Source organism: Uranotaenia lowii, chromosome 3 (genome assembly GCF_029784155.1).
Source record: "Uranotaenia lowii strain MFRU-FL chromosome 3, ASM2978415v1, whole genome shotgun sequence".
Taxonomy (NCBI): domain Eukaryota; kingdom Metazoa; phylum Arthropoda; class Insecta; order Diptera; family Culicidae; genus Uranotaenia; species Uranotaenia lowii.
Genome location: NC_073693.1, coordinates 270,036,558 through 270,059,744, shown reverse-complemented (window position 1 = coordinate 270,059,744; position 23,187 = coordinate 270,036,558). Strand labels below are relative to the sequence as shown.

Sequence of the window (23,187 nt, the reverse complement as noted above, 5' to 3'; positions counted from 1 at the left end):
GTTTTATGTATTTTATGTAGTTTATGGAAAAAACTTGATTTTCAGTTTAAAAACATCCAAAAAAAAATTGAATTTCATTGATTTTCAATGCAAAATGAATACTGAAAAAAAAACAATGGAATCTTCTGCAGGAAATTCCATATTTTCTTCGTATATTCTTAAACATTATTATTATTACAGTTTTTTCAATATGTAGCCTTGAAATTTGGCTCTTCTTGAACTTGGATCAAATTTGTTAGAATCGGATTTTAGCCGAAAATTTTTTACTGTTAATTAATATCTTACTAATTTAACTTTTGTAATTTTGATTCATTTCCATTGATTCTTAATATCTTTGAATTTGCTCAAAAATTTGGAAGATTTAGTTTATTTGAAATTGAAGGCTTTCTTTAAAAAAAAAAACAAGTTCTGTGTTCAAATCAAACAAACTAAATTTACCAGACTCTTGAGCAAGATTAAAGATTTAAACATCGATGAAATTAATCTCTATTTTCTTAAAAGGCTTTGAGTTAAATTTGTGCAGCTCACAATATAAAAGATTTCAGGACAAATTTTCAAAAGCTTTTTTAACCCTAACTCGTCCCAGAAATGTTTACCGGTTGGAGTTTCTGGAGTGGCAATTTGACACTCCTGACTAGAACGCCTATATCTTTCTTGTTTCTCAACGAATTCGTACAGAATTTATAGTTTTAGAAACCTCAAATTCGGATAATATCCAGCTACAACATTTTAGTTTTTCGATATTCAAAGTCTAAGAAAAAAATCCGAAAACATGCTTCGGAAAAAAGACCAAAAATCAGCTTAAACAATGCTTCAAAAAAATTTCACTTAGTGACCAAAAAAGGCTGATATATAGCATTGATGCAATTCCTCGCTAGGCATCCAGCAGTAATGTCAATTGAATTTATTGATTTTCAATGCCAAAAGACATAATCCATTCAACACCCAATTTTTTTTTGTCTAATAAGATTTGAAGTTAGAATTTGTCAAAATAGTGTCTTAAGCTGTTGGCACAAAGAAAACATTTTAAATATTGTAGCATTTTTGAAGTTTTTTAAGAGCAACCTGTAGAGATGAGATGAAGGATATGCATAAGATTAATTGAAATTTAATAAAAATAAAATTAAATAATACTTGTATTCGGCAACACTGAAGGTAAATAAAATAAAATAAAGTTCTATGGCAACGTTTATTATTTTGGCAACACTAGACAAAACAAACAAAAGGCAAACAATGACGCAGTCAGTAGAATAAGCAGAGAGATCGCAGATTGTCAAGGCTGCTACTACTAAAAAAAAATCTGATTCGGCCTCCGGTAGAATGACAAAGGAAGCGCAGATTTTTAAGGTTGCTGCTATGAAGCCTCCGGCAAAAAGCCGGATTGGCACAGGGAGCGCATATTTTAAAGGCTGCTGCTACTACAAAAAACTTCTAATTTGGCCTGCTACGAAAAAAAATATGATTCGGCCTCCGGTAAAAAGACGGTTTGGTAAAGGGAGCGCAACTTATGAAGGCTGCTGTTATGAAAAAAAAATTCTGATTCGGCCTCCGGTAGAGCTCTAAGGCTGCTGTTGCTGATTATTTGTTTTGATTTGGTCTTCCGCAGGAAAAAGATGAATCAGTTTAGGAAGCGCGGATTTTTCAAGTTGCTGCTGCTGATTGTTTGTTTTGATTTGGCCTTCCGGAGCAATACGTTGGAATTGGCTTAGAAAGTGCAAATTATTAAAGCTGTTGCTGCCTACTGTTAGTTTTGATTTGGCCTTCAAGTGGATAAAGACGGAATTGCCTTGGGAACCGCAGATTTTTAAGACTGTTGCTGCTAATTGAGCTAATTGGCGGCTGCTATGAAAACTTTGTTTCTGATTTGGCCTCCGGTTGAAAGCCGGATTGGCACAGGGAGCGCAGATTTTAAAGGTTGTTGCTACGAAAAAAAACTTTCTGATTTGGCCTCCGTTGGAAAGACGGATTGGCAAAGGAAACGCAGATTTTAAAGGATGCTGCTACCAAAAAAAAGTTCTGATTTGGCCTCCGGTAGAAAGACGGATTGGCACAGGGAGCACAAATTTTAAAGGGTGCTGCTACGAAAAAAAAAATCTTGATTCGGGCTCCGGTAGAAAGACGGATTGGCACAGGGAGCGCAAATTTCTAGACTGATGCTGCTGATTATTTGTTTGTTTTGGCTTTCAGCTGGAAAAAGATGAATTGGTTTAAGAAGCGCGGATTTTTCAGGCTACTGCTGATTGTTTCTTTTTATTCGAACTTCCGGGTTTTTAGAGGTGTTGCTGCTGACTGTTTTTTTTTATTTGACCTTCCGGTGTTTAAAGACAGAATTGGCTTAGGAACCGAAAATTTTAAGACTGTTGCTGCTGATTGTCTGCTTTGAATGGACATTTTGGTTGGGAAGGTTCTGGCCAAAAGTGTTTTCGAATTGTTCCGGCTCTGGTAAACAAAGACAGATCGACTGGGCTGTTTTTAAGAATATTTCCGGATTGTTCCAGCTGTGGTAAACAAAGACAGATCGCCTGGAAAAGCACAGATTGTTAGAATGTTAGGAATGTTTTGAGATTGTTCCGGCTCTGGTAAACAAAGACAGAGCAACATGAAAAAACACAGATTGTGAAAGCCTTTAAGAATAGAATGGATAAGAATGGAATGTACAATTCAGATGAAGGATATTTGAAAAAAAAAATTGTTCTAGAGAATAACAATAATCTGTAAATAAAAGTGTATATTGAGAAAATAGAAAAGCAAAAAATAAATAAATTTTTATAGATTTTTAAAGCCTGTGCTAAGAATGGATTGTAGAATTAAGAGAAAGGATGTTTTGAAAGATATTCAACAGCATTTGCTTGGAATGGAATGAAGAATAAAGAGGAAGGATATTTGGTAAATAAAATCTTGTTATATATGCGGCAGCTGTTGTTGAATACATCTAACTGAGTGAAATATCGATTGAGGAAATTGGAATCTCCAGACATCAGAATCTTAAACCACAAAAGTCATTATGTTAAGGGAACTTTAAGGACCTTTCTTAATTCAACCAAAGATATTCATGAACGTGCCATCAATTACAGCTTTCTAAACAGAACCAGTGGACCAACCACTAATTCTCTCTAATTTACTTTCCAAACGCTTTTTTTTACAGATTCGGACGTTCTTTTCTCTGGATCGCGGATCAGTCATTGCATTCATTGGGCGAGACACTCAAAAGGAATGTTTCGGTTCGAAAGCAAAGTCAGAGAAGAAAAAAATGGCTCCATAAATCTTTGTTATCAAATACCGGACCCAAAATTAACAATGAGGACCTTTTTTCGGATGCGGGAGCGTTTGAAAAATCCCTGCTCGGTTTGGTTTCAGGGGGTTTGTCCCAGTGGAAAATATTTTCTGCAAACGAAATTCCATCCGTTTGGAGTCGGTCGTACATTTTATCCCAGAGGGGCCCGGCCATTTCGTCTTATCAGTGACTCGCAAGGGCCGGCAGAATGACTCAACACAACAAAGGATCGGTACTTACCGGTACAAGTTCATGAAAGCTATCTTTTTGAGAGATATTGATTTAATTGGACAGAAAACAAAAGTCTGAAAAAAAATATCTGAAGTCCTTGACACTTTTTTTGTTTTTCCAGCAATTTTTCATCATTCATTTCTCCCGAACTTGTTCGCCAAAACGACTACAAATTGCACAAGCTTCAGCAGCAGTAACAGCACCAATCTGTACGAGCTTATGCAAACCGATGTTCAATCTCGTTCCAGGAAAAATAACTGAAAATAACAAAACCGCTCCGCAGCCACATAAACCGCACCATTTTATTGGCCTCCCTCTCACCGAGAGAAGCTGCACAAGTTTCCTTGCTTTTACAAAAAAAGAAGGCATCAAAAGAGTGAAAGAGCATAGCACTGAATATGGTTTGCAAAATTTACAGTTCAAATCATAAGTTGGCTGAAATATTTCAAGTTAAAATATTTGAACCACTGATACCTCAAAAAAAAATACTAGCTTTATAATACTTTTACTTACAATATTATTTGAAAGATACCACAAAAGTTTCTTACACCGAAACACCCCCACCCCAAAATCGAGGAGAGCCACTAAAAGGACTGCGTCGTAATATAATAATAAGCAGCTCATCGTCAGCAGCAAAAAGGAAAGGAAAAACGATACGGTTGATAGAATCTTCAATTATGAATTTCGGTTCGGTTCGGTATTCGTAATAAGCTTCGAAGTGGATACCGGGGACATGGTGATATCAACGGAAATAAGAGTAAATTATCTCTAAGGCATCGAGATGAAAGCGATCTTTCTCGTCTGGTACATCTGTCGGTACAGCTTCAAAATTTATAAAACAAGGCAACAAAGGTGCAAATGATATAGGAGCTAATTTTTACTTATTTTGGGGCGCTCACTCGAAATCTTTATTTAGTTTTTTTTTTATTTTATCAACTCTTGTATTTAACTTTGGAAATAAGGAAACAAAATCATAAAATAAATTTGGGTACTTTTTTGGTGAAACTGTAGAACACAACACATAATTTTGATATAAAGGTTTTTGCATTCACTTCGTTAATGTTTTTCATATCTACAAAAAAACGGAAAAATTTCACAGAAGATTAAAACCAAATTGAATCTTTAGTTTTTTTAAACCATAAAACAAGTCGTGTTGCAGTCTTCAACAAAGTTGTTTAGTGAGTTGAAATCTTCAATATCAAATACTCAAAGCTTTGCTTAAGTGATGTCACAACTAGTTTTAATCTTATCTATTCAAATTCCTGAAAACTGTACATAGTATTTTTTTAAGCGTTGTATCTCTGAAACAACAATATCTAGGCAAGATCTGAATCCTAGATTGAATGAAGAATAGTGGATTGATTCAATATATAAGTTTGCTATTTTACTCGAAATAAGTGATGATTTTCGTCTGGTTGTTTTAAACTTTTTTTAAAACATTTCATTTTTTACACATGCACAATAATCGTTTAAAAAAAGAATCCAGTGGGAACTGGGGGTATAATGCCCATTGTGGGCAAAACGCTCCACTGCGATATCTAGCTAGTTATACACTTATTTCAAAATTTATTTACGTTATTCCCTTCTATTTAACAGTAGAAACCTTTTGTACAAAAAATTTGCATCAAATATGCGATAAATCTCTGCAAAAATTCAAAAATATTTTTCAAGCCATATTCCTTGCAATTTGTGCCTTGACTTTCGTAAGGAATTACGGCATCTATCGGCAAAAAAAATTACCGGACATATGTTCGAATTATGAACATTGGTCTTGAAAATCATCACAAAACGAAAAATTTCCTTATTCAATTATTTTTTCTGTTATTATGAACGATTTTTAATAAACTTGTCTAGGAAGGGCAAAACGCGCCATGTCCGTTTATCTTTAAGCATGTTTCATATTTGTTTAAATTTATATCCAATTTCATCACAACAATTTAAAAGATATTTCCATGTTGTATTGGAAAACAAAACTTGAATGTAAACGAATTTATTCAAAATTCCTAAATTTAATATAGATTTAATTAACTATTCACAAGAATTTCAGTATATCTGGCAGCACTGCGCGTAGCTATATATTTTTCCATCTGTGAAGTAGAATAGAAGTGTTTTTACCTGGCAAACACTTTCGGAAGCACTTGAATCAATTAACACTTATTAAACGTTAAAAGGCGCGATTGGGTACACACACATGCACATTATGCCCCTACTGAAATTGAAATCCAATTTTCAACCTACTCTTCAAACTTCATTGAATTTGTGGCCTTTTTCGACCTTCCAGTTATTCTAACTATCAGATTTCGACAAAAAACATTCCAAACTTCCAAACACAATCGAAAAGTAAAGTTAATCTTTTCTAATGTACTCTGAAACAAGGATTTCTTCTTAACGTGGGCATTATGCCCCCTCTTCCCCTACTTCTAGCACAATAACTCAGAAGATCAAAGTAATCAAGGCTTCGACGTAAAATTTTTGCGCTACGCGTTTTTGTAATTTTGAAGGAATTTGTTTCAATAAAAGTGGTTTATATAGGCGAACATTTTGAATTGGACTCAGCGCGTCTTCCAACAATATATAATAACGCTCACATACATAAGTATAATACACAAGCTGACCCGGTGTGCTTCGCTACCACTTTCAACGAAAATAGTTTGTACTTTCAAATTATAAAAATCAAAATAAATACACTGTATCAAAAAATTGTCCGTACAGCACGTACCTTGAAATCCAAACAATCAAAAAGTGCACTTTTTCAGTCAATAAAAATACTACAAATACATCATTCGCTGCAGAAACTAGTCCTTTTTGTAGATCAGTATTAAAAATCCGTATGAATTAAATCTTAGAAATAATCCAATTTATTTTGTATAGAAAGTCCCAAAACCGACGTCAAAAAATTGTCCGTACACTGAGGCCTTTGTCAAATATTAGTCAAATAAACAGTTATGTGTCAGTCTGTCAAACGCAGAAACGTCAGTTGAATCTCAGCAAAGACAATTTCCAGTGGTCTGAGCGATAAATACGGTAAAATGAACTTTATTTTGCATAAATCAGTAGATTTCAACAATTTGTGGATTAAATTAACAGGAAAATATCTGTTCCCCACAAAAAATACCCGTTGACATCTGGAAACTGATTGTTGACCTGAAGAATGACCGTAAAAGCTTGTCCGAAATTATAAGTATAGTAAAAACGATCGTCGGTTCAGTATGTCCTTCAGAACTTTAAGAAGACTAACTCCCTGGAGACTACTCGTATAAGCTGATGGTTGGTTTGATCGTATTTTCGGGTCAGAACCAAACAATCATAACAATATATTCCTATTGACGCGTAATTTGACTGATAAATCCACTTATTTTTCTCCGTGAATGAATGTCAAGTTTCCGGTGCCATTGGTGCCGGTGCAGGTAATTTTTTGATACAGTGTATAGTAAATAAATAATTAAACTCCCTTTAAAATTAATTTCCACATTATAAGAAACCGAACTTTTTTTCATAGCATCTGAGCTTTTAGATTATCTTGAGTCCCGACGGAATTTGAAGGTTTGTAGGTTGAAGGAGCCACCCTCAAGAAAAAAAAGAAGGAATCTTTAGTATAATAAATTAACCGTTTAAATAAAAAAAACGCCCATTTGATGCGGGAGAAGTGTTGAAATACATGAAAATTTGTAAATAATAAAAAAAGTATGCCAAATTTCATGAAAATTCTTAGACATTGGTTTTGAAAATTATATGTATGTTACATTCATTGAATATGAGAGTCTTCGTTCGTGAAAATGGGAAGCGTCTGTCAATACAATATATCATCAAATTTAATTAAAACTTTTTTGTCAGTTCAATAAATCATCTCAGAATGTCAAAACTTTTACATTTATCATTTTTTTTCAAAAAAATGCTTCGAGGATTGTTTAAGTTTTATAAATTTTTATTAATTTTGTATGTTGAATTTACGTTGATCGTTTCAGAAGTTTCCGAAAATTGTTCAAATTCTGTTAAATTTGCATTATTTTGTATGGAAGCCTCCCCCCCCCCCCTTTTTTTTTAATTTGGAGGGGTTTGAAAGTATTATAGAAACTATTCCCGGTCTTCAAAACGGCTACACGCCAAATTTCACGTTGTTCGGTTCAGTAGTTTCCGAAAATTGTTTGAACTGTGTGAAATGTTTGGTTATTTTGTAAGGGAGCCCTCTTTTTTGGATTCGGAGAGGTCGGAAAGTATTATAAAAACTATTCTCAGTCTTAAAAACGGCTACAAACCAACTTTTATGTCAATCGGTTCAGCAGTTTTGAAAATTATTCGAATTGTGTCAAATTTTTGATAATTTTGTATGGGATCCCCCTTTTTTTAGGTTTGAAGAGGTTTGAAAGTATTATAAAAACCGTTCCCGGTCTTCAAAACAACTACACAACAAATTTCACGTGGATCGGTTCAGTAGTTTTCAAAAATTGTTCGAACTGTGTCATATTTTTATTAAATTGGTATAGGAGTCCCCCCTCCTTTAAATCGGAGCGGTTTGAAAGTGTTTTAAAAACCATTTCCGACCCCAAAAACTCTTACATACCAATTTTTACATTGATCGTTCAGTAGCTTTTGAGTCTATGGGGAACAGACAGACAGACAAACAATCATTTTTATATGGCAAATAAATGGTTGACATGAAGCCCAAAGTTTTTCAAGATAATCGGAATTGAGAATTACAAACGAGTGAAATAAAAAGCAATTTATGCGTGTTTCAATCGCCCGAGAATAATTAGGATGAGTTTTGTTCTTTGATGGCTAAATTTTTTTTTTTCAAATATATATGCGTAAAAATAAGTATCGTTGATGAATTATTTAGAACGCATGAAAAAATTTGGAATTTTTTCGAAAATTAGATGATGAACTAATATTTTTAAATAAAATGCTAATTTAATCAAGTTTAACGTATACGTTTTAATGCATTTTAAATATCAGCAATCATCTCGCAGCACTGCATTGCTCCGTTAAAAATTAAAATATTTACCTTTTTTCAGCAATATCAATTTTCTTATGTCAGAAATAACAGTTAATTTATTTAAAAAAAACTTATATACCCGTATTCCCGTTTCCAATCGAATGACATTCGTTCGAAAGTTAGACAATTTCGTATGCTTTTTTCGTTCGAACGAATAAGAACAGTTTTGATTGAACGTTTTTTAATACCACCTGAAAAAAAAACCTTTAACCTCACACAAAATATATGAAAAAAAAAATAGAGGAAATCGTAAAATTGGGGGACAAAAGACAGAAAAGTAAAAAAAATAAACATTTTCGTTCCAAGTTGATGTAATGCAAAATGTAGCTGAAATCTTTGATGATGAAATTTATTCGACCGATCTTATTGCTACCATCCATGCATAGGTTAACAAACAGTCAGAAGTCTGATGCTGCGAACAGGCATTAGTGAAGTTTAAAACGGTTGTGATTCAAAGAAATAAAATTATTGTGTACACAAATTCGAGATATTGAGATGGCTTTCGTTAACCCATGGCCCACGATACCCCACTCTCCCCTAAAAGTTCTAAGTCCACGTGAGTTTGAAATGTAAATTGCATTTGGAACACGAACTTGAAACACGGAAAACTCAATACCTGAAATCTGATTCATGTTTTGAACATTGAAATCTCAATTTCGAATGATGATCTGGCATACAATTCTGGATGCTTATTCCTTAAAACTTGCAACGGAATAGTAGAACCGTAAATTCAACTACCTAATGCATAGAATTTTCTCTTCATTTTGTTGCTTTACAAAAGTGTCCGATAAAAAATGAGAAGGACGGAGTTAAAACTTGTCAAAAGAGGGAATTCCGTTACGGTGAAAAATAGTACACCAAGGTTTTTTTTACACGGTTTTTTTTACGCGGTTTTTTTTAAACGGCTTTTCTTACACGGTTTTCGGGAATTAACACGGTTTTTTTTACACGGTTTTCGCGAATTAACACGGTTTTTGAGAGAAAATATTCTAAGTCCTTTTGAAAGGAAAACACTTAGAATCTTTTTGAAGTTGAGAAAATCTTATCTCTTAGACTAAGATCATGATACATGAGACCTAAGACCTGGGACCTGAGACCTGAGACCTGAGACTTGAGACCTGAGACCTGAGACTTGAGACCTGAGACATGAGACATGAGACATGAGACATGAGACATGAGACATGAGACATGAGACATGAGACATGAGACATGAGACATGAGACCTGAGACATGAAACATTAGAAATTAGACATGAGACCTGAGACCTGGAACCTGAGGCATGAGACAAAAACAATGAAACATGAGACTTTAGACCTGAGACATGGGACATGAGACATGAGGCATGAGACATAAGACATACGACATGAGACCATTAAATGAATGAAAGGGTTTGACTTGTAGGTGACGAAAAATAGTGTCGCGACTTCGCTAGTACAAGCTACTAGGGTTAGTACCGCGAGAAATTAGTTAAGCTCCGATTTCAACTTGCGACCCCTCTAGTGAAAGGGTTTGACTTGTGGGTGACGAAAAATAGTGTCGCGAGATCGCTAGTACAAGCAACTAGTGTTAGTACCGGTAGAAATAAGATTAGCTCCGATTTCAACTTTCAGTCGGTCTAGTGAAAGGGCTTCACTTTTAGATGATGCGGTACTAGCGAAGTCGCGACACTATTTTTCGTCACCTACAAGTCAAACCCTTTCATTTGACCGGTCGAAAGTTGAAATCGGAGCTAAACTAATTTCTCGCGGTACTAACACTAGTAGCTTGTGCTAGCGAACTCGCGACACTATTTTTCGTTACCCACAAGTCAAACCCTTTCACTAGAGGGGTCGCAAGTTGAAATCGAAGCTTATCTAATTTTTCGCGATACTAACACTAGTTGCTTGTACTAGCGAACTCAACACACTATTTTCGTCATCTACAAGTCAAACCCTTTCACTAGAGGGGTCGAAAGTTGAAATCGAAGCTAAACTAATTTCTCGCAGTACTAACACTAGTAGCTTGGACTAGCAAACTCACGACACTATTTTTCGTCACCTTCAAGTCAAACCCTTTCACTAGAGGGGTCGCAAGTTTAAATCGGAGCTAATCTAATTTTTCGCGGTAATAACACTAGTAGCTTGTCTCAGGTCTAAAGTCTCATGTCTCAGGTCTAATCTTTCATGGCTCTTGTCTCATACCTCAGGTCTCATGTCTTATGTCTCATGTCTTATGTCTCATGTCTTATGTCTCATGTCTTATGTCTCATGTCTTATGTCTCATGTCTTATGTCTCATGTCTTATGTCTCAGGTTTCAGGTCTCAGGTCTCATATCTCATGCCTCATATCTCATGTCTCATGTCTCAGGTCTCAGGTGTCATGTCTTAAGTCTCAAGTCTCATGTCTCAGGTCTCATGTTCCATATCTTAGGTCTCAGGTCTCGTGTTTTATGTCTTAGGTTTCTAGTCTCAGGTCTTAGGTCTAATGTCCCATGTCTTTGGTATCATTCTCCATGTCTCAGGTCTCATGTGTCAGATCTCAGGTCCCTGGACTTAGGTCTCAGGTGTCATGTCTAAAGTCTCAGGTCTCATGTTTCTACATTCTCAATTCCAGGTCTCATGTCTCAAGTCTCAGGTCTTAGGTCTCAGGTCTCAGGTTTCAGGTCTTAAGTGTCAGAACTTCAGAGCTGCAGAATTCTAATGGTCTTTTTTTACACGGTTTTCGGGAATTAACACGGTTTTTTTTACACGGTTTTTTTTACGCGGTACGTATATCAGTGTAAAAAAAACCTTACTGTATTGTGAAAAAATACATCTAATTAGTATTTTTAGTCCTAATTGATCTCTATATTGACGCATTAACAACTAACAAAAAAAACCTGTGACACGTGTGTAGAAGCTAGTTTTTTTCAGTACCAATTGAACCATGATGCAATCGATTTGTGCTACCCAGACTTAAAACAGCACATTCAATCGAGAATGAATGATTATGTACATGATAATGCAAATCCCAACTAACTTAGTTCTTTGACAAATGGAAACACTCAACACGCATTGAACTCCCATAAAAACGCAAATCAATGTCTAAAACTATGACCTCTCAAATGGGAGGAACCATTTCCCAGACGTTGCTGCCGTTGCATCGTAACGACCGATCATGAAAAAGCAACTAGAGGCACCAGCAGATGCACATGACATCGTCCAAGCTTCAGTCAAGTCAAAATATCAGTCATTAAAATAAATAGCATTAGCCACTGTCGGTTGGGCCACAATCATCCCGGATCTGTGGCCCGGTGAGGAGAGTAGTCGTTTAGTTCGTTGTTGGCTGGAAAAGTTTGATCCACGACGAATCGTTCGGCAAGAGCTTCAACAAAATGGATTCGCCGCCCAGCAAGCAGCAGCAACAGCCGGGAAAACTTTCCGTAAATTTTCCCGGTGGAAAAGTTTCGCCACTGCTGCTTTTGCTCGCTTTTTTGCTGCTCCAAATCGCCCATGTGGATCGTGGTGCCCTGGTGAGTTTTACGTACACTAGATGTGCAACTTTGCTGATAGTTTGAAGCTAAGCTTGGCTACATGCAGTTTGCAGTTTTAGTGCAATTATTTGCCCTATTTTTTGATTTTCCGCAAAATTTATAGAATGCGACGAGGAATATTCGTTAAGTTTATTGGGAAATCTGGTCAGCGCTAAGTTGTTCGTTTGCATCGTTTTTCATGGAAATCTTGAATGCTGTTAATTGCTGAACTGTACCGTGACATTTTGGAACTAAACTATTAGACTGAGTCGATTTGGGGTCATTTTTGAATTTCTCAAACCCTGGGGTCTTAACCCTTTCCTTCCCATGGTAGCACAGGTGATCCACAACTTTGCACAGCTCGCAATTGAACTGGGCACTTTGGATCAACACCTTTTTCTCACCGATTGTGCAGATATGAGTGAAGCAACATTGCACGAAATTTGAAGAAAATCGATTCGCTAGGTTTTGCTAGGCAGATCAAAAGCTGCAAAAAAGTCGGATTTTTTTCGAATTTAAATCAAGTCGTCATTTGTTGTTCAGTAAATTGATAAGTTTTTAGAATTTTCCTCAAATTAAAATACTGACGTGCAGAAGGTTGCTTATGCAAGCAGAATCAAATGATGGTTTACTTAGATTTCAACTCAAATATATAAATTTTCATGTAAGTAAAGTGGATCACTGGTGATACACTGGGAAAAAACGTACTTTTCTTCTTGTAAAGTTTTTTCATCCATACTCATGAAAATCATGCCGTCAAATAAATTTTCCGCTTCAGGATAGTTATTTCAGCTGCTAAAATGACCACATGCCTCGAAATATTTGTAAAAGTTCGTGATTTTTTCGAAAAACGGCATGTTTCGTTTTCCTGGCGCAAAGTGTCATGGCGGCCATTATTCAAGGCAAAAATGGAAATTTCAAATATTTCAATAAATAGACTATCGAGGGATGGGTATACCAATGAAGTTTTTTACCAAATAGGATCGTTTTAGTTTGTGATCAATGAGGTGATGAAATTCCAATTTTGCAATTATTTCTTGTTTTTTCATTTACACTTTATGTGTTGTTATCTTCCCAATGGAGCATATATGATCCACTACAAAACCCTAATTTAACGAATGGATCATCAAAGTAGCCCTAAATTATGCAACTTTTGTTCTAGAATTTTAGTTGTAAATCAATATTACTATTTATAAAACGTGAAAAACCTCGTGGGAAGGAAAGGGTTAAGAGCTTTGATTTGGTTCAAAACCCTGGGGTCTTAAGAGCTTTGATTTGGTTCAAAACCCCCTCCATGATTTTTTGCAGATTTTTTCAGTTACGTTTACATGAGTGTATTGTTAACTTTTAGGTTTGTATGGGAAAATTGAATATTTTGTTCTGAAAAATTAACATCATTTTTGACTCTTCTGTAGAAGAGATCCTGTTAACTGTTTTTGTGCTAATTTATAAAATCTGTAATGAATATTTTTCTGCTGGAAAAATTTGTCGAAGAATGCAACTTGATATCTTATTAGGCAAAACAGTTATAAGCTATTGAAAAGGGATATGTCTTATGACACTGAAAACAATCAATTCATTTGACATCACTGCTGATGTCTAGTGAGGTATCGCTTAAAAAGAAGTCAAGCACTACCTCACTAGGCATCAGTAGTGATGTTAAATTTATTGATTGTCAAAACCATTGATTGCGATGAAAACCATAGCAATTTTTTTATATTAAAAAGTCGCAAGATGATATATCTGCTTACTTTTTCTTATTCTTGTTTTTAAAAAATTACAGAAATATTAAATTTAAATAAGTTGTAATACTTTAAAAAACTGTTGAATACTTCAAAAATTTCACGTAGAGGTTTTCATTGGCCGTAGTTGGTACGCTTAAAAAACGATTCGCAGGAATTCACTCCCTCTGTAGAGTCGGGGTTTGACTTTTATATGGACTTTCCGCAGCAACGCTGGACAATCGATGTCACCGTCGATGAGTTCCTTCACAAAGACGGCTCTTGCAATTATACGCTTTTCTTGATAAAAGTTTTTTATTGTTAAAATTGTTGTTTTCTGAGCGCAATTTCGATAAATTTTTCTACAATCTAAATTTGCCCTCGAAGTCCTGATTTGTTTTCCTTAAAACATTTTTTTTTATTAAAGTTCAATATGAGATCACTAACCCAGCTAACATGAAATCGTAATGCAATCAGTTGTTCGCTATCAGCACTAGTTTTTAACTTCTACAGAAGCTACAGATTTTTTTTACAGTTTTTATAATTTGTTTCAGAATTTTAATGCTATGTAAAGGAATTTTAAAATAAAGCTAAGTTTATCAGTGCTGTTTTTAAAAGCAGAAGTCACAACCTTCTGCAATCTTTAACAAATTTGATAAATTAAATCAAATATGTAAGATCAAAAGCACAGAAGACACATTCCACGCGCTTGTACCGCTCGAAAGTGTTTTTATCTGTTAACATATAAAAATTTGAACTTATCAATAATTTTGATAATTCAAATCACACAAAACCAACGGATTTTTTTAACATGTTTAATATAATTTTTAATATCAAATTTGTTGTTGGAAAAAGTGTAGATATTGAAATGTCAACAACTTTTACAAAATAATCAATAAAAAAATAACGATTGAAAGTTTCTAATGTTTTTAATACGTTCCGAAGCCAACAAATACTGCTTCATTGTGTAGAAAAAAGAATTCACGAACAAAAACAGTAGCTAATGAGTGAATCCACGTCACAAAATTTGATTTTTTGTAAAATTTTATAAGGGAAATATTCTTTGAAAGCTGTTTTGACCTTCCAGATGGCCGGATTTTTACAAATCGAACAAGATTTAGTTGATTTTCTAAATAGTTCGTTCTTTTCAAATTAAAAAAAAAAAAAACAAATATATTGAAAAGATTTTTTTTTGTGAATCTTCAAATGAAGACTGTGAGAAACAGTAGTACCTTATTTTAACGTATGGTTCCTTAACCCTTTCCTTCCCATGGTAGCACAGGTGATCCACAACTTTGCACAGCTCGCATTTGAACTCTACGCTTTGGATCAACACCATTTTTTCACCAAATGTGTAGATATGAGTGAAGAAACATTGCACGAAATTTGAAGAAATTCGTTTCGTTAGGTTTTGCTTGGCAGATCAAAAGCTGCAAAAAAGTCGGATTTTTTTCGAATTTAAATCAAGTCGTCATTTGTTGTTCAATAACTTGACAAGTTGTTAAAATTTCCCTCAAATAAAAATACTAACGTGCAGAAGGTTGTATATGCAAGCAGAATCAATCGATGGTTTACTTAGATTTCAACTAAAACATATAAATTTTTGAGTAAGTAAAGTGGATCACTGGTGATACACTGGGAACAAAACGTACTTTTCTTCTTGTGAAGCTTCTCATCAATACTCATGAAAATCTTTTCGTCAACAAAAAAATCACTTCCGGATAGTTATTTTATCTTCTTAAATGACCACATGTCTCCAAATATTTGTAAAAGTTCGTGATTTTCTCGAAAAACGGCATGTTTTGATTTCCTTGCAAAAAGTGTCATGGCGGCCATTGTTCAAGGCAAAAATGAAAATTTCAAATATTTCAATAAATAGACCTTCGAGGGATGCGTACACCAAAGAAGATTTTTATCAAATAGGATCATTTTAGTTTGTGGTCAATGAAGTGATGAAATTCCATGTTTTTATGCAATTATTCCCTGTTTTTCATTTGCACACTATGTGTTGTTATCTTCCCAATGGAGCAAATATGATCCACCTCAAAACCCAAATTTATCAAATGGGTCATTAAAGTAGGCTTAAATTATGCATCTTTTGTTCTAGAACTTCAGCTGTAAATCAATATTTCTATTTTTAAAACGTGAAAAACCTCGTGGGAAGGAAAGGGTTAAGGGGGAGTAGGGTCTAACACTTTCAAAAAATCGATTTTTAATTTTTATTTTCTTATTGTAAAACATTTCAAGAATGTTGTGTCAAGTTGAATAAAATCAATGGGGTCCAGAAAAATATCTATTAAAAATATTTTGCACTGATTTTTTGACTTCAGATGATTCTGTGCTGAGATACAGTGTCCACCACAAATCCTGTTTTCTAAAAGGCATGTTCTTTTAACAATGCTTTATATAATGCAAAAAATTTGAATACATTTGTTTGAACGATAGATCTAAAAAAAAATCGTGAAAATTGTGTTTTTTTTACCCGTTAGACCCTACTCTCCCCTTAATATGTTGCTATTCAAGTGCTAATTAAAATAAGGAAAAAAGTTTCATTTTGAATGAATTCAATTTGCGACCGTTTGCTACTATTTTTTCACTTTTAAGTAAATTGGTTGACTTCTGGAACGATAGCAGTTCAGAAAAGTCCGGAAAAGCGATTTCACGTCATGGTGGAATTTTTCAGAACTTTAAAATTTTATGAAAAAATCTTCTTAATATGAGTTTAAACTGTTGAATACAAATGTTATTCACCGGAAAGAACACTAAAATAGAGGGTGTCGACCAAAATCCGGGCAAATTTGGCTAAAACCTAGGAATTACTCATCAAAAACAAAGAAAAAAGTTGAAATTTTCTTTTTATTCATCAAAATTTATCAGCACGTTAAAAATCGTATTATAGGCTTTGAAAAACCCTGCATGATCGTTTTTATGAAACTAGCTCAAAAAATTTCGTTTTGTTCACATAAATAAACGAAAATTACAACACAGTTTTTTTAGTTTGATTTGAGAATAAGAATGAGAATAAACCCGGGCAAAATCGGGGTTTTTACAATGAAATCCGGGCAACCAGGTCGTACCGGACTTTCCCTAATTTTATATTAAATATCCGGACAAACCCGGATAAAACCGGGCAATCTGGCAACTTAATTATAAACAAAGAGGAACGTCTTTCTCAAATTACGGTTCAACTTAAATTTTTTGGGAAAAAAATCAATCATATGGTCTTTTAATATGATAGAAAAGGTATAGCCGTTTGACAGTTTTTCGTAGAACTAGCATCGGTATGCGTTCTGATTCTAAGAAAAATCTCAATCGGCAGGTAAAAATACAAATGGATATCAAATAACTTTATGTGTTTTATATCCTATCATATTCATGTCCTTTTGCTGTTATGATCGACTGATTTGGTCCGAAAATGATCATTTTCGATTTAACAACGCCATATCACGGAAATTCGGAGTGAAGTTCTAAATCGTGCAAAAGATTCGAATTCAGAGGGCTCTAAAGTGCTAGACTAAGGTTTCCAGAATTTTTTCAGCATGTATCCGGGCCGGACCAATCGGGTTATTTTATTTAAAAACCTAGCAAAATCCGGGCAAATTTGGGTTTGAACCCAAGAAAACCTAACAAAAAAAACTTGAAAAAAAATGTTCATCTAAATTCGTCAGCAGATTTTATATCGTACTTTAGGCTTCCAAAGAACGTTTCATAATTATTTTAACAAAATTTCCTTAAAAAATCGTTTAAATCGTTTTGAATTTTCAACCGAATTTGTTTTTTTTTTTTGTTTGATTTGCAAATTTGGCAAATCAAATGATTGAAATCAGGGCTTTTTCAATGAAATCCGGCTACCGGGCCGGACCGGGGTTTTCTCAAATTTTGTACTAACTATCAGGGCAAACTCAGATAAAACCGGGCAATCTGGCAACCTTATGCGATAATGTCTAGACCCTGTGTTATAATGTCTAGAATTACCGGAAAATGTTTCAGTGATTCGATCTAAATGATTCGTGTTGTACAGGCTACAAATGTTCCTGACGCATATTATAGTCCAACACACATTGCATAACTTTGAAAAGTAGAACCTTGAAAATTTAGACAATCTTTGATCAGTACCTTATAACCATAAACTTGATATCTTTAAAATATTTACAACTTATTCCTTGTACCGTTAGGATATTTCTGTAATTTCGAAATTTAAGATATTATAAATAAGATACCTGGTTCCAAAAGTTTTGACTAATACTTAAAGTAATAACAAAGACTTTCTTATTGTTAAAACTGCTGAAGAAAATACAGAGAGTAAACAATAGTAACTTTTTAGCGAAAGCCAAAATAACCTTTTATCTTGTAGTAAGTTGATTCTTGATTTCGTTTGTTTGGAAATAATGGAAGTATGTTTTATAGAATTTATTCCAACAAAATAATCACAATTTATTCAAAGGAACTTTCTCTACCTATTTTAAAATTCCTCTTTTGGAATTTGAAAATTAGAGCCGCTAGAAAGGTTTTAATTGAATTAAGACCTATGAAATATAAAGATAAACAAAAGGTTATCTCCTAAAGTTGAAAATAATTCTCCTCTAGGAGAAAAAGATTTAACCAAGAAATACACTGCTTCATCAATGAAAAATAGAAAAGTTGTGCCTGCTCAACATATTCTTCTTCATACACACACAGCTGTTTTCAGCTCTTTAAACTCAAACTCAAGATATAGTTCTACGAAGATTCAACTAGCTGAAAACGAAAAGTCTTGAATCTTCTGAGAGAGAAAACATACTTTCAATAATTGTTCTCGGAAGATGTTCCGATGGAAGCATCTAAGCAGATCAAAGTTTCTAGAAGGATTTGTTTGATAAAATGAAGTTGAAAGCGTGTAAGTTGATGTACAAATTCAACGGCACATCTTTAGTTTTGACTTCGACGCACTTTTGCAAAACATCGATTCCTACCATTTTCTTGAAGGTTCATATGAAATTTTCCTATCGACAACAGTAAACTGATTGATATGCGTTAAATAAAAATCGTCCGTTTCCCTGAAGCGATTTCACGCTGACACAAGGTGTTAAATTGTGTCATTTCGGTTCACACCCCCAGAAAAATACACACAAGTATCTTCGATTGATCAAGTAATAGATTTCTGCCAACTTACAGCTCGGAAAACTCAAACAGTCTCTCTGTGCCGGTACATGATGGACCAACGTGGGTGATATCTTCCAAGAATCATTGCCCCGTCCTCATAATGGTGCACACGTGTTGCTTCAATTTGATATGAAAAAAAAAGAAAACAAAACGAACCAAGCCACGAAGGAGCGCAATGCGCTTCGAGGGTTTGATGGCATCAAATGAATTTAATAAATCTAATTTAAAAAAAATGATTCGAAATTCTATGGAGACAGAAAAGCAACTAAGCTAGAGAGTATGTGCATACATTTACTAAAGGGGTTTTCAACCCTAAGTGGAATGATTTTATTTTCTAACAAAATCTCTAGGGGCTTTTTTATTCCACTTATGAGATTCAGACATAAAATACAAAGCGTCGAGCTGCAATGGCAGTTTTCTTTAAAAAAAACTCTCATACCGAGATAACAATAGTTGAGAATACCGAAAATTCCGTGCTCCGGACAATCCTAGAGCTTTTTTCACAAATCTTCATGTCTTCACCCGATCAGGAACGTCCGTTATCACTCAGAAATTGGAATTATTACTCAAACCTAACCCTTCAGTTTTGCTAAAAAGGGTACAAATTTCAAAAAGATTTTATATCTATTTTCAAAAGGTAACCCTTGAATTTTAACAATGAAAACTAATAGAAAAAAAATAATGGCATATTTGAATCCAATGCCCTCAAGTGAATCAAATAATCTCTCAAATATTTTTTCGCACTTCAGAAAAAATATTAATTTTGTTACCTTTTCGATGAGAAAAAAATAATTTGTAATCTCCCACAGGCCGCCGGAGAAATCGAGGTACCGGATTACGTTCGGAGGCCGGCGAAAATATTGCACAACATTTGCCTGGCTGAATCGGGTGCCTCCGAGGAGCTACTGATGCAGTGCATGGACGGATCCTTGCATCAGGATCGAGCCGTCAAGTGCTACATCTACTGTCTTTTTGACAAAATCGACGTCATTGACGAGGCCACCAACAGGATCATGCTGGACCGGTTGGCCCCGTTGTCTCCGGATGCCGATATAAAGAATTTGCTGCACCAATTGACCACCTCCTGTGGCCATATGAGTATGAATGCCATCAGTTAGAATGTTACTGGATAAAATAATACAGGATTATTCGTTTATTTTTCAGAACTGGAAGACTCTTGCGACGCAGCGTTTGAAGTGGCGAAATGTTACTTTTCGGCTCATGATCAAGTGGTCAGATTTTGTCACATTTTGATGGCGGACATAACTAACTAACTATTTGGAACGATTATTTATGTGTGGCTACAATCATGTAGTTTTAGAGACGAAAATCGCAACCCGAAGCCTAAGTACAGGAATATAACCCAGCATTTTGCACCAATTTCAATAAACTAATCGCGGCAATGGCCGGAAGCAGTGTTCCTGTTAATAAAAATTATCGTTCAAAAAATATCACATACCTAAATATCTGGTGAGTTGAGGTGGGATTGTGGAATGAGAAATTTGATTCTTATTCCTACGTTGTTTTTTTTTTGTATTCGCTCAATATTATTACCTATGAGACCCTTGGATTAAAAAAAATATACATAAGTGCATGAAAGCAGACCCTACTGGTTTTCGACAATTTTCAGGGACATAACACGAGCGCCAAAATACAATTTATGGATAATTATTTAACCAATAATGAACTGAAATAACACTGAACACCGTTTTCATCAACCTCAGATGCGGTCTTAGCTTAAAAAGTTTTTGAAATTTTTTGAAACACACAGAAGATTATTTTTAAATTTCATTTTCAGTGTAGAAACTATACCTTGCATGAACTTTTCTGCGTGTCATAATGTATGTTGCTATGAAACATTTTGTTGTTTGTTGTTGTTTTGTTTGTTTTCCCTTGATGAAAAAAATACCAGATATTTCAATTGCGCTAAAATAACTCTGATTTGATAAAAAGAAGTAAAATTTGAACTCTTTTCTATTTTCAAAAAACAAATATTTTTGAAATTGTTTTTCATTTCAGATTTGTTAAATCACTAATCACTAATCGTATTCCGCCCACAGCCAGAGCTTATATCTGAGTCCCAAAGAATAGATATACAAATCACCAAAATGATCAACAACATAAACCGGTTGGTCCTTGTTTTTCATTTCAGATTTTTAAAAGTATACGAAAAGTGAAAAAACGAGATTTATGAAAAGATGTTGGATCAAGCGTGGTAGGGTTTAGTAGGGTTAAAGATTTGAAGATATTCTCAAAACCAAACCTATTGAGTAAATACATTTTTAGGGATGAATCATCCCAATGGTAAAAATCTCGTTAAAAAAAATGAATTTTAGCATTCTGTATAACCATACCAAACAGTAAGCTTGTTCAAAGTTTTCTGGAAACAATATGCTCTGTTCAAAATCAGTTCCAAGTAAGCTTCGCCCGGGTTCGGACGCGTTTTTCTATTTCTTCGTTGCTGGTGATTTAAAGTAGGTTCAACTTTCAGGGGTTTTACAATTAGATTTAGTTGGTGGCAGTGCAGTGATTGAAATAGTTTTGAAACGACATATTTGATGTGTAAAGAAAGAACAGAAAAGGCAATGCTTGAAAATTGAAACCGGAGTTATGCGGTATGATGAACGCCGTTAGGCATAAAAGCAGCTTATTTACGAAATGCTGACCCAAGCGACGCGTTTTTATTATTTCGGTCATAGTGTAGAAATAGGTCCAATGTTAGAAATGACCATTAGAGTCTAAACATCGAAGATTGTGTTAAAAAGTATTTAATCGTCATTTGAGGGTGTTTGGTGTGTATAATATTGGAACTACAAAAGAATTATTGCCTTGTTATCTGTCACGAAATTTTGTGAGCCGTCATCATTTAGTTTTTGCATTCCTCAAGCTAGCGCATGCTGGATTTGAATTTTCCTGGCTTGCTGCGATTAGCGAAGAAATTGAAAATGAGTTCGGCTGGTGGTTTTCTATGTGCGCGAGTGAGATGCAGATAGAATTTTACCCAACATATGGACAGCGGATTATGTGCTACCAAGAAAATGAATAATTTTTCGTTGCTGCACAAAATTGAATGCGTTGGATGAAGAAGAGAACGGAATACTGACGAAGAAATTGAGTATTTGGATGAATTTATGATAAATGTGGGGGCGAAGAGTCAGTGCATGCCTGGTCAATTGCGTTTGTGTGTATCGGGTTTTTTATTCGGATCTAACTGCGTAACTTGACTTCCGCAATATATTGCAGCCTGCCTGGGTTATCACTATAATTAGACACTATAATTTCATATAGTCTGGCAAAGAGAATGACGGGAGCCAATCGAACTATCATTCGCGGGAACCAATCGAGTAAACATTCTAAATATTGAAAAATCATGGTTGAAGTATTGTGATTCCCAAAGTTTTTCTGGCTTTTTGATAACATCAACTAAAGTTATTTAGCATAATTTTCACTATTTTTTCACATGTAGATCCTAATATAGTTTTCAACAGCGATTTCCAGTTGAAGTGATAAAAATAGCATGTAATTTACGAATCTGAGAAACTATTTTTTATATTTCATCTGGAGAGAGTTATGAAGAGCTTGAACATTATCGTAGAATGCTCGATTGGCTCCGCGCGAATGACAGTTCGATTGGCTCCCGTCATTCTCTTTGCCAGACTATATGAAATTATAGTGTCTATAGTTATCACTAAGCGAAGAAAGCAGAAATTAATTGTGACAGACTTGTGCGAGCAGCGAGTGTATGGCTGTGGGTAGGGTTGATATTTGATAATTTTTTTTAAAGTGTGGGAATTATACAAAACGTAAGTTATTTGAAATGGGAAAATATGCAACATGGTTATGATACAGAATAAGGTCGGTTACAGCTAAAGGTAAGCTTAGTGTGTCTTGAGGTAAGTTGGGTATAAAGGTAAGGCTATTCTGTTGTTAAACTATTTCATTCATTGATTATATTATATAAGAACGTTCAATCAATTGCCAGCTGGGCAGGTATGTACACGCATGCGGAATACCTGTCGTAGATTCATAACACTGAGAATGTTATGAAATTGTTTGCTCGTTCTACAAATAAGACATACATATACACGAAATACATTCATTACATAACACTTCACACGAAGCCATGGTGTTGGGTATGTGGTAATTTGCATTGAAGATTGGCCGAACTTATAATCTAAAGAATGCAAATTGGCGCATACGTTGGCGAAACTGCGGTGAATCCGTGCACCCATGGTGGATTATCTACATACATACATACATACAATATGCTCTGTTCAAAATCTGTCATTTTATTTTGATTTTGTATTTTCAAATTTTTTTATATTTAATACATCCT

At 34.6% G+C, this 23,187-nt stretch overlaps 2 protein-coding genes across 2 annotated transcripts in view; one reads left to right on the top strand and one right to left on the bottom strand.

Annotated features, from left to right (window-relative positions):
* The window catches only part of LOC129756078 (RNA polymerase II-associated protein 1), an 85,790-nt gene that overhangs the window by 34,959 nt on the left and 27,644 nt on the right, over positions 1-23,187 (bottom strand). The window lies entirely within an intron of this gene.
* LOC129756080 (general odorant-binding protein 69a) lies at positions 11,758-20,264 on the top strand. Its single transcript, XM_055752830.1, has 3 exons — positions 11,758-11,988; positions 19,661-19,949; positions 20,016-20,264. The coding sequence occupies exons 1-3, from the start codon at positions 11,851-11,853 to the stop codon at positions 20,123-20,125; spliced, it is 537 nt and encodes a 178-aa protein (XP_055608805.1). The 5' UTR covers positions 11,758-11,850; the 3' UTR covers positions 20,126-20,264.